This window comes from Cylas formicarius, unplaced genomic scaffold, assembly GCF_029955315.1.
Source record: "Cylas formicarius isolate icCylForm1 unplaced genomic scaffold, icCylForm1.1 PGA_scaffold_10__41_contigs__length_53128322, whole genome shotgun sequence".
In the NCBI taxonomy this organism is placed as follows: Eukaryota; Metazoa; Arthropoda; class Insecta; order Coleoptera; family Brentidae; genus Cylas; species Cylas formicarius.
Genome location: NW_026844214.1, coordinates 22,297,941 through 22,310,411, shown reverse-complemented (window position 1 = coordinate 22,310,411; position 12,471 = coordinate 22,297,941). Strand labels below are relative to the sequence as shown.

General features: G+C 31.7%; 1 protein-coding gene across 3 annotated transcripts in view; it reads left to right on the top strand.

Moving 5' to 3' along the window:
- LOC132703789 (sodium channel protein 60E-like) overlaps nt 1–12,471 on the top strand; it is a 192,846-nt gene that overhangs the window by 140,038 nt on the left and 40,337 nt on the right. For all 3 annotated transcript variants that reach the window (XR_009619148.1, XM_060673274.1, XM_060673266.1), the window contains exons 11-13: nt 3,604–3,742; nt 11,925–12,142; nt 12,194–12,364. Coding sequence is in view for 2 of the 3 variants with exons in the window: in XM_060673274.1 (XP_060529257.1) it covers nt 3,604–3,742; nt 11,925–12,142; nt 12,194–12,364 (528 nt within the window). In the remaining variant the exon portion in view is untranslated. The remainder of the gene's footprint in view (nt 1–3,603; nt 3,743–11,924; nt 12,143–12,193; nt 12,365–12,471) is intronic.

Sequence of the window (12,471 nt, the reverse complement as noted above, 5' to 3'; positions counted from 1 at the left end):
GTAAAGTTCGCATGATATGCAATTTAGTGGTGACGCTGTATGTCCCCCAATATACGAGTTCGCGTGGTCGGCTCAAACGACGCCTCCCTGTGACGCGAAAGGTCGTCGGGTCCTTATTTTCAGACCGACCGCGCCAATATCTCAATTAGTTTGTAATCAATTTTCGAGTAATTAACTCGCAAGACTGCGAGATAACCGCCGGCGTCCCGTCATTGTAATAAAATTATTATCGAAACGCCCGGCGGCGAGGGCCCCGCCGAGGGAATTCGAAACCAGAACAACGACGTCCTGGGACGGGAAACAAAACCGATTTATGAATTTCGTTCCGCCACCTCCGGCGCGCGCGTCTTTTTGTTTGTTACCCTTAATGGATTTTCTATGTTTTCATTAACGCACGTCACGAGGTAATATAACTTGGCGAAAATATGCGACAAATCTAATTTTCCAACACCCGTGTCGTTAGCAAAATTGGGTCAGAATGAAACGGAAGTATTTAACGATGGCGCGACGGCAGCGGGTCCGTTACACCGGCTCCCCCGGTATTCGAATAGCTTCTATAAAATAACAAAAATTACTCCTATAATACCTAAATTGTACACAGCAATTCTTGCAATTAACTATAGTCTCTTTCAATCTTAATCGTGTTAGCTTTTGACGGATCCCCACTCATAAAACTTTAACGATGTTATCACCTATTGTTATTGGGTAAAGCCATCAACACACACATAACATTACTTGAGTGACAAGGCAGGGGTGGGCCAGGTATATTTCTTTCTTTCTGATATATTTCTTCAGTGTTGACTATTTGTAGCAGTGTTGAATAATCATTTTTACTGTGCGTTTCGAAAAAGTTATTTTACGAGAATATAACAATGTCGCGTAGAAATCATTTGTCACTTGATGCAAAACACATTGGGAAAAATGTGTGTGAAACTTTAATCAGCAGAGGACTTATTCAACAAGAAGCTTTAAACGAAACCTGTCTACTTACAAAAATGCCAATTGCGTCGCTGACGCATATTATTAATAGCGGAGAATTGAAGAAAAAGAATAAACGTAGTGATTTTCAAACTCGCCGTAGAGACAATAGTGATCAGGACCTAATAAGAAGGAAAATATATTGCCGTGATCGAAGCTAATTTGTTCATACCTAGGATAAATTGTAAAAGCAGCTAGAAGAAGATGAAACCAATATAAATTTAAGCCGTGCCTCCCTCCATAGAGTTGTTTGTAATAGACAAAAGGCAAGTGGCGATGGAATCACACAGATTATGCAATTGGAGATTCAATTACCTTCAAGAAATTAAAAGATATAGATTAGACAACAGATAGATAATTTACTTTGATGAAACATGGTTAGGTACACGCGACACTGTATCGAAAGGATGGGTTGATTCCACTCAAACCTGTCAGACGAAGGCACCTTTAAATAAACAACAACGCATCACTATAACACACGCTGGGTCAGAAGACGGATTTGTCCCAAACTGCTTGCTGTTGTATGCAAAGAATATTAAGGATTCCAGCTTGGATTACCATGCGGATACAATAAAAAAAACTGCAATCCAGAAATATTTGCTAGAAAATTATATTTATTTTGATTTCAGTTACAAAAAAGCGCAACTTTTGGAAAACTTTGCATGTTTAACCCCATAGAGCATTTGTGGAACCAAGTAAAATCACAGGCAGAGCAGAAAATGTTACTCCTACTTTAAATTTGAGTGTTATAAATTTGAAAAAAAATGTAATTAATAGCATACTAATTGAGAGCTGGAAAAATTCAGTACATTATAAAAATTGAAGAGATTTCTACACAAAACAATAAATAATCTCAATGACGACTCTGATAGTGAAACAGAATTAGATTTAGACGTTTAGGATAAAAATGTAATTATGTATAGCCATAAATGTATTCTATATATTAAATGTCATTCTTTTTTCTAGTTGTAATTTATTAAGATTATACCCACTTAAACAAACGAAAAAATTATATTATTACCGAAACCTTTGAGAGGCCCTCACTAATGTTCTGTCCTTTAATACCTACCGGACCCCACTTTTACTGCCGTCGGCAGGTAACTTTCATAATTGCGGACAAAAATCAGCACGATGAAGATTGAGACAGGCCATACCGTACAGTTCAATTGTCGCAGATATATTTTCCTTGTAATTTTTAGTTTCATTTTGTTATTTGTGGTAGTATGTATTATTCTCAGACTAGAGATTATCCGAATGTGTTACATGATAGAAACTACTTTTGGGGAGAGCATTTTTAGAATATCGGCATTATCACTTGGATTCTCCTTCAGGACGCAAGTAGCATTCCCTGCATGTAATTTCCTTTACTTTTCAAAATAGAGTTTCACGATAAAATCTGTATTTTCTTTGTTCGGAGATTTACATACCTAACCACAGAAACATGCAGCTATTTGTCGAACGGTTTCTGCCGATTCTACAAGGTTTCTATAGGTTTGATTAGTATTATAACTGCGGGATACCTGGGAAAAACACTAAACCTTACCTTATTGTAGAAATTAGTATTTTAATAGATTAATAAACTGATAATAATTGAAACTAAAGTGTATTAAGCGTAGTGCAAGTTTAGCGAAGTCCACACAAATTATTAAAATAATTTCTTATTAAAGATCCGATTTTTCACGTTCTTCTTATTAGCAAGTTTATAATATTCAACAAGAAAATACACAAATAATAATAGTAGTTTATTTCCTGCAAGTGTTTGTATATTCAGTAACAGTAGCTATATCCAATTTTACAAGCAAAAATGAGGCTGAAATTGAATATCTATAATAAAAAAAGAATCTAAAAAAGATTCCAGATTAGCTACATTCTTTTTTATATAATACCTACTCCAGTAGGCCATTCAAAATACAAAACTATTCTATATCCTCTACAAAAACAGATTATAAAAAGTGTAGTGTGATATTAACTGAAAACTTCTTATGGTAAAAATTAAATAGAAAAAAAAACAGAGAAAAGAGATAAGCCATTCATACAGTATTACCTTAAAGGATATTTTCATATTTAAATGCAAATACTGATAATGTTTTTCAGTTGTTTAAAATATGGGCAATATTTGCGTGAAACAATATTTATTTATTTAATATGGTCAGTGTTAAAGTCTAAAGAAACAATGTTAAGAGATATATGAAATCTCACTGTCACAAATACACCTCTCGCTAAATAAAATCTTTGTTTTTTAGGTTTTTAAATCGTAGAATTGCACTTTAACACAGAAAATTAAGTGATTTTAATTTAATAAGTTCTTCAATGAGGATCTTTAATTCTGTGCACAATTTATTTTTAAAGAAGTAGGTGTTGAGGTGTAGGTATAACGTATTCCTAAAATTTGTCTTACTCTAAACGACATTGAAGAGATATGTAGCAACGAAATCTTAAATAAAGAGTTTGCATATCTGTTCGATATCGAATTTTATTCTGCTAATCTTTATAGAAAGTCACTTCGTTTCCTTTAATGTCAAAAATAATCGAAGGCATGCTTTGCGGACAAGCTGTATTCTGTTGATATCTCTCCTGTAAATAATAATATAAGTAACTTTGTAGTTATTATATTTTTGTTTATAGCGCCTGGACGTAACACCTGTAGCTCCTATCAACTACAAAGACATCAAGGTGATCAAGTGCAACGGTGTCGGAAATTGCAAGAAGAAAAACGAGATGTTTACTATACAACCTGATTACATCTCACACATCGTCGTCATCAGTAAGTTAAAATAAAACCGAAAAACTCATATATGTGGAAACCAACCAGATATAATATTTTTTGAATTAAAATTTCACACCAGAATGGTTTTAGCCAATCAAAATTGATTTTTTTTTTAAACTTCTGGATTCCTCCTGCGTCGGTTTTTGTTAAGTCGAACTAGCTAACGTTTCGCCATTCATCCTGATGGCTTCTTCAGAGCTTGACTGAAACTGTACCTGCTTATATATTGTTTGTTGTAAAATTTTATGCCCGGTTTCGTGATTGTGTTCGGCAACTGCTGATGAGTTTATTTGTTTTGGTCTTAAGGCTCTTTCATGTTCTTTCATGCCTAATTGATATTTTTCGTCCGGTCTCTCAAATGTATTCTTTGGCGCACATGCATGGAATGCTGTAAACTCCTGGCATCTCAAAAGAATTTTGTCTTTGAGGGATCGAAGACCTTGATAGATTCTTGGGCAAGTGGTAAATCTGGTTTTGACGTTATATTTCTTTAGAACTTTTGATATGTGGTCAGTAAAGTTTTGAATGTAAGGACAACAGTGGGATTGCTTTCGGATTCATTGCTATTGGAAGGTTGTGGTGAAGTGTATTTTGTGATGGAACCCTTAATATCTTTAATGTGGAAATTATTAGAGAGAAGAGCAGAGGTAACGTGTTTTAATTTTGGGTTTAATGACCCGGACTGAAATACTTTTATGGCTCTGTAAACAATATACTTGATAACCGACGATTTTTGAACCGGACGGTGATGTGACAATACATTAAGGTATCGGTCTGTGTGCCAAATTTACCACTTGTCCAAAAATCTCTCAACATCTTCGATCTGTCAAAGACAAAATTCCATTTGAGATGCCAGGAGCTAATATCATTCCATGCATATGCGGCCACAAACATCCGATCACTCCCAAACCCTTGACTAAAGTACTGAAAACGTACGAACGTAAGAAGCTGACGTCTTAAAGTGATACTTTCCACACGCTTGATAATATTTTTGTATATAATGTTTTACTAGTTGTCATGGCAAGTTAATTACAAAGTCAATCAACTGCTGGTGTCTGTCAAAAAAAAAACATTGTAAATAACAAAAATATTTTTATTTTATTTTAAAAACATTCTGGTGTGAAATTGCATTAACGAATACCAATCGAGGACAAATTAATTCCCGCGATTTTTTATGAGTCATGAAAATTTTTAGAAAATTGTCTCTCGTATTCGACTCGGGATAATTTAAGGAATATACATGTTTTCGAGAAGAATTCCTTCAATAATTTAACAAGTCGATCGTATCGGTTATGATTTCTCGCGAAAGTGTTCTGGAAATCAGATTTTCCTTTGCCTGTATCGAAATATTTCCAATTCCGCGAAATCGATATTCATATCCAGTTCTATTATGTTGACGGTTTTATATTGCTTAAAATGGAAACTCTATATGTGTGTATATCGATCACATATCCCATTTCTTCAAGGTACAAATACCATAATAATGAATTTATTGTAGTTGTTTATGTTAACGGAGATGCTCTATCGTTATAAAATATGTGTGCAATGTTGCCGCTTCTATTCGAACCATTTTTATTTTATATTATTTTATTTTTACATTCCTCTCAGCAACAAAATAACATTTTGTTCCGATTTTGTGACAGATTCATGCAAAACTGTAGACATTTAAAGTCGTTATAGATCTGGTAAAAATATGTCATTTCTGCACTATATTCTCTAGAGCAATATCTTACCTAGTTTGAAATAAAAATTTTCGTATAACTATTGCTCCCATCTGTTAGATAATTACTATGCTTTCAATGTCCTTTATAGACGACTTTGGAGTTTAAAAATAAGAATTCATCCAACCTTTATAAATGACCTTCAAAACCCGTTGCAGATTTAATTTGAAGCTAGAATACTTCCTTAATTTTTTGAGAAATCATGAAAATAAGATTTAATAATAGAATATAACAGGTCAGTACAAAAGAACCGCCTGGGAAAGCTCGATTGGATATTAGTGGTGGCGAGGTACCATATACCGGGTAATTCTAGAAAATGGGAACACTCTATAACTTTTAAACGGTTTGAGATAGTTATTTGAAATTTGGAAGGTTAAATATAGGCTGAATTTTTTGACAATACGTAGTCATTGTTTACACTTCCGGTTTGAGAGGCAACCTCAGTGACTTTTAATTTTATATGGCACAATCTATATTTGTTTGCATTTTTGGATTCGCGGATCATTCTTCTTAGGATAGGACGGTTTACCTCTTTTTTTTTTGTTTTCTGAAATTTTTATTTAATTTTTAAAAATTGTGTCTAGGAGGCTGTGACTATCATAAATACTATTTACGAGGTCACCTGATCATAGGAAAAATTGTAAATGCAACTTTTCTTTACTTCTCTAATGGCAAATAGAATTTAATGTAATGAACTATTAATTTTTTAGGATAACCTAGTTTTTTCAAGTAGCACCCTAGTATTAATAAAAACATTTTAAAACGGGTACTTTTTTTGCAACATTTTGACACCAAAATTTTCAAAATCTGTTAAAAAATAAGCGCATAGAAAGAAAAAAACCAGATAACAGATTAGTATTTTAACAAAAGTTAAATTCAAGGGAGAGTTTGTTCTGAGATTCAACGATTTTTTGTTGAAAGTGTTTTATTATAGTAAAAAGTTTATATGATTTTGGATCACTGGGATACCGTCAAAAATTAACTTAAGTATTGTATGTATACATACATCATAAGTTATAAGCACTTTTTGCCGGAAACTCAGAAGAACAAGAGAATAGATTTTTTTTGCTTTTCAAATCTGACACTATTTGAGATAATTCAAAACAAAATTTTATAAATCTGTTAGAAAATAAAACCTCAACAATGTCGGTGGAATCGATTTGAAAGTGGTATATCAACTTGTGTTACTGCAAGACAAGTTTTACATTGACACACAATATCACATTCATTTATTTTGGAACTTGAGTTTTGTAGTTATTTGAATTAAATATGTGCAATAGATATTTACTTAATAACCAATTTATTTTAAGATAAACTTTCGTACAATGTTTTCAAAATGTCCTCCTTCTTGTATACGACACTCCCTGACTCTAGAATTTACATTCGCTGTAACTCTTCCCAACATTTCTGGAATTATATTATTAAATGCAGTCGATATTCTCCGCTGTAATTCTTGTAGGTCGAACACTGGAGTTACATAAATACGGTCTTTTACGTACCCCCAAACAAGAAGACCTAACGGTATCAAGTCCTGTGATCGTGGGGGCCAATTGACTGGACCGTGTGTTGAGATTAGTCTATCTTCATAAATATCACGTTGGTGTTTAGTGATATCTCTAAAATTATGAGGGGACGCGCCATCCTGCCGAAAATCATCTAACCAGTCTTCAATTTCATTTCTTAGGAATTTTAAACATAGTGCACCAGTTCCAAATTTCGAATCGCTATCTCAAGCCGTTTAAAAGTATAGAGTGTTCCCACTTTCTTGTGTCACCTGGTATGGAGAACAAATAGCAGTAGAAATTTGAAAAAAAATCATATTAAGAAAATCGACCAGAAAAATTATAAATAAATATTGTTATAATTCTTATGCATACCTTCTGGAGCGTTATTGCTATTGTGCTGTAAAAAACCGGAAAACTACCAGTACATCTCGGACAAAAATATGTCCAGGTCAAAACTGCTAAAATGCAACATCTTTTATTTGACACTTGAGCGAAATATGTTTAACAATGGATTTAAATTCTTTTATTAATAAATTCGTTAATAAATATCCTTGTGCCATCCGAAACGAAATGGTACTGACATGCAGTTTTACCTTTTTTGCAAATTTAGTCGACTTTTAGCAATAGATGAATGCAATTTTGTAAACTAAAACCATTTACAAAGAACGGCGGTGTGCCGGAAATTAACGAAGGAAGTTTGACAACTGGGATTACCACCATATTAATAATATAATACGGGAAGGGCAATGTAGCTTTAGAAAAGCATAGAAGGATTAGCTAGTGTGCTTGTATCTCGATTATTCCAAGGGCTTTGACACGATTAATCATAAACTCTTATATGCAAAATTAAAATATGGATTTTTTGACTTGGCATCGGACTTAATTGCTTCTTATTTGAGCTGACGTTGTCAAAGGATATCTATTCAAAATGTTTTCTCTTGAACTGTTGAAATTTTGTGTGGTGTACCGCACGTTTATTTTAGTCAAACCAAACTTATATGTTTTAGTAACAAAAATAACAAATTGTTTATAGAAGGAAATATAAATATAAAACTAAACGATACTAAATTAATATTTAATACTAATCCATACTAATTTGCGTTTTAGAGAACATCTTAAATATTTAGTTAAAAATGTTCTTTAGGGGACTACTTGTTGTAAGTTGTTTAAGTTCCTAGAGGTCAAGTATGAAATAGCGCCTCTGTAAACCTGCAGTTTATATTATTAAAAATTAATGTCGACTCAAAATTAAAAACGACATTGACGCAATCAAGGATAGGACTCCTCTTTGCTTTGCTGATTTCTAATCTCTCCAGCAGATCAAGTTTTCTACTTTTTGGGCACTCATGTTAAACAATGACATTTTTATTTGGAGAAAAAATATAACCCGTGGATAAAAGATGAGTAGTGAAAGCAAATCTGGTTTCTGTCATTTCAGTGTCCTTGTACTTTTTCACCAAACTGGGATGTTGGTGAACCCTCACGAAGATCTTCCTGCCAGAATGTCCCATATAAATTTCATTACAATTCTCACAGTTCAAAGAATATACTTTTGATCTAGAAAAATGATCTATTGGATCTGTAACTTTTATTATAAATGGTTTGTATGTATTGTTTTTTTTTTTAACGCTATAGACAATTTAGCTAAGTGTCACGAAATATCACCGGAATAAATAAGAACTAAAAGTTCAGATTTTCACGAAATTATATATTTTAACATGACAATTGTTTCGACAACACCGTGTCTTTATCCGTGTTCCGAGGCTGTTACGAAACCCAAATTGAATATCACTCATGTTTGACTCGCATTTTTTGTAGATTCGATTGTGAATTATTTTGAGGAACACATGGCTCATTAGAGTAATCTTCACACGATTGGAGAACCGTTATTGAATTCAATTTGTCTAATCGCCGTCAATTCCTTATTAAATGCTTCCTTTAAAAGTGGAATGTCAAAAAGCCTGTTGATTAAAGAATTAAAAGAGGTAAATTTATGAGAATATGGAGAGTAGATGTGGCCTTTCTGAAAATCTCGAAGTCAATTCTTTTACTTTTCTTAAATAATAGAATATCAAGAAACGGTGAGGTACACCCGATTTCCTTTACCAATGTAAAATAAATTTTCACATGTAAGGAATTGGTAAATGGTAGGAATTCGGTAAGCGTTTATTGGCTGCCATTCCAGACAATACATATATCTTCCACATATGTCTTGTAAGCTATTTAATATGTGGAAAATTAACCATCCATAATTTTTCTCTAAAGATTGTTCATGAAAAATTCACTTAAAAAAGGTGACCGGCAAGAACCCATTGATAGTCATGTAACTTGCCTAAAAATTTTTGTTCTAACGCAGTCGTCAACAGAAGAACTAGACCATTGATGACAACTTTTGGTTAAGTGGTGCCATTCAATAAAGAGCTCGGTATACATTTTTGAGCCGACATTAATTTTTAATAATATAAACTGCAGGTGTGCCATGTAACCCGGTTAAGTGTTTTTTTATAGTTTTGTATTTTTTACTTCTTAATCGCAACATTATTTCAATTTTTATTTCTCGGTAAAATCAAACGGATTCTGTCTTATTCCAATTTGTGTCTGTGTGCGTTTCAGTTGACTTCTTTGTATGTGCGTATTCTTCTTAATTTATCTAAGTTTTTGTATTATTTCAAAAAAATTGCTTTAATAGGTCTAATGACGTCCGTGTGGGAGAAACACGTGTAATATTTTAGAAATAATAATTTTTGAGATTTCGGCTTCGAGATTTAATTGAATCTTTATAGTTCTAGGACAATGTATTTTCTTCTTCAATAAGAGCCGCGATTTCTTTATTTATTTATTAACTATAATAATACTTTATTAACTGTAATAATATGCTGTTTAATATACTGCATACTTTATTAACTGTAATAATATACGGCAACAACAAAAAACAGCGTGAAATAACAATGCTACTACAGCAAAAGAGTTAATTGATCCTTGTTTTTTACGAGATGAACTCACAAATACTGTTGAGATCTGGATCATAATAACAACAACAATAAATAATAGTTGATCCTACTAGCCTTGTTACGTATGAAATAAGTAGTTGACAACTATATCCTTATTATACTTTATATATATTTTTACCTGCAAGTTGGTATGGGAAAGGATAGAAAAAATGGACCTAAAGAACACATTTGGGTAAAATGAATTTATAACTTAGTGGATATAGACAACAATTAAAATATAAGTAAAGAAATTTTATTTATAACAATTACAACAATAATTTATAAAAAAAAAAAAATTGCGATTGAAAGGGTTGTTTTTATTCTTTTTCTAAGAGATGCGAGTGGTCTTGAGAAATCGACTGTTTGAACATGATTTATGATGCTAAGCATGTTATGAAAATATGATTTTTTAAGTTCTTTGTTATGATGTGGTATTGTTAAAAGTGTTAAGAACTTTGACATGAAATTAGTTTTTTATACTACAAGTTTTTTCTATTACATTATAATCACAGAAAGATTACGACTCAACTCATAAGGGGGTTGCAACAAATTTTATTGCAAATATAATTGTTGTTGTTAATCGTATTTTCTTTGTGGTTCAAAAGTTATATACTCGAGTGGTTTAAAATAGGCTGGGATGGGTTTTCTATTTTAATTTGGGTTAGGTCCTGATGAAACCTATATTATAGATGAAATAAATGCCAATTCCATATTACAGATTTTATACACTGGTGGAATAGTGACGTTTGTTAATTCTGTATAGGGAAATCAAAAATTTTTGAAATTTAGTATTATATGATATTATGATATATTACTGGATACCTTGAATTTAGTTAGCTATGGTTTGTAAATCTTTTTGACATTAATGCATGGCATGGTAACTTTTTGTTTGAAGTTGCTATTACACCAACAACAAATATATATATATATATATATATATATATATATATATATATATATATATATATATATATATATATATATATATATATATATATATATATATATATATATATATATATATATATATATATATATATATATATATTAATAATATATAAATTAATAATAAATAATTAATATATAAATTTTACTCTTATATGTATTTCAAACAAAAAGTTACCAGGCCATGCATTAATGTCAAAAATATTTACAAACCATAGCTAACTAAATTCTAGGTATCCAGTAATATATATATATATATATATATATATATATATATATATATATATATATATATATATATATATATATATATATATATATATATATATATATATATATATAAGAGTAAAATTTATTGAAAAATTTTAGATACTAGATTTGTTTGTATAAAAGCCCCTCACCGCACCTAAAGTTATAGTTTTAATGAAACACCCGCTACGTTATTTAACATTTGATTCCTCAGAAAATTTCATGGTAGGTGTCGCAGTACTTAACCCCAATATTATTCAGATTTTGATAATATATCAAAAATATTCATACTTTTTAAAAAAGATTATTTGAACAGACGAGTGTAAATTTTGCAGCTGAACCGTATTGGGTTAGAGAAACCCTCATTTTCTGTGTTATATTAATAAATCGTTATTTGAATAAAAATTCGCCATATTAATACAACATAATTTTTTTTTCAAATCTTTTGCATTCTTCCTTCGTCCTGTGAAAGCTGCTTATTTAATGTTTGATCAAAGGTAAAGACATGAGATCTAAAGATTTGTTGCTTAGACATTTCTATGGATTCTCGCTTTTTTTGGCCGAAGATTTGACTACACGCAAGAATTTTGTTTTGGTCCAATAAGATGTCATGACCAGTTTATTTGTCGTAATTTTAAGACTTAAAAAATATCATCAACTAGGCCACCGAATTCGAAATATATATAAAAATAATTAAAATCAATTTAAAAAATGACATTATTTTGCCGAAATTTGCGTAAACATTTTAATGTTTTTTTTTGGATTTTAGACGGTGAAATAATAGATAGAAACTGCAACTGTTGCGAGCGATGCTGCCTAGACTACGACGGCTGGTTGCAATTCCAACAAAGCCTTTACCAAATAGTAAAGGATCCTCTGTTCGAATTAGCAATTACCGTTTGCATCGTATTAAACACTATGTTTTTGGCTCTGGAACACCACGGTATGAGCGAATCGATTCTTAGAGCTCTAGATATAGGAAATAAGGTAAGCCATTTGTCTTAATTTTTCTTGTTACGAAAAGCATCTAATTCCCAGGTGTTTACGTCAATATTCACGTTCGAATGCTGCCTAAAAATAATGGCTTTAAGCAAAGATTTTTTCTACTGTGGATGGAATATATTCGATTTGATAATCGTTTCAGCCAGCCTACTCGACCTGATATTCGAGTTGGTCGATGGCCTTTCAGTTTTGAGGGGACTTCGGTTGGTAAGTTAATCTATATTATGACTTTGCAGTGAGTTCAAAACTTCCAAGTTGCATTAAGCAACATTACAGTTCTATAAATTACTTTTGAACTACTAAGTGTTGCTTTC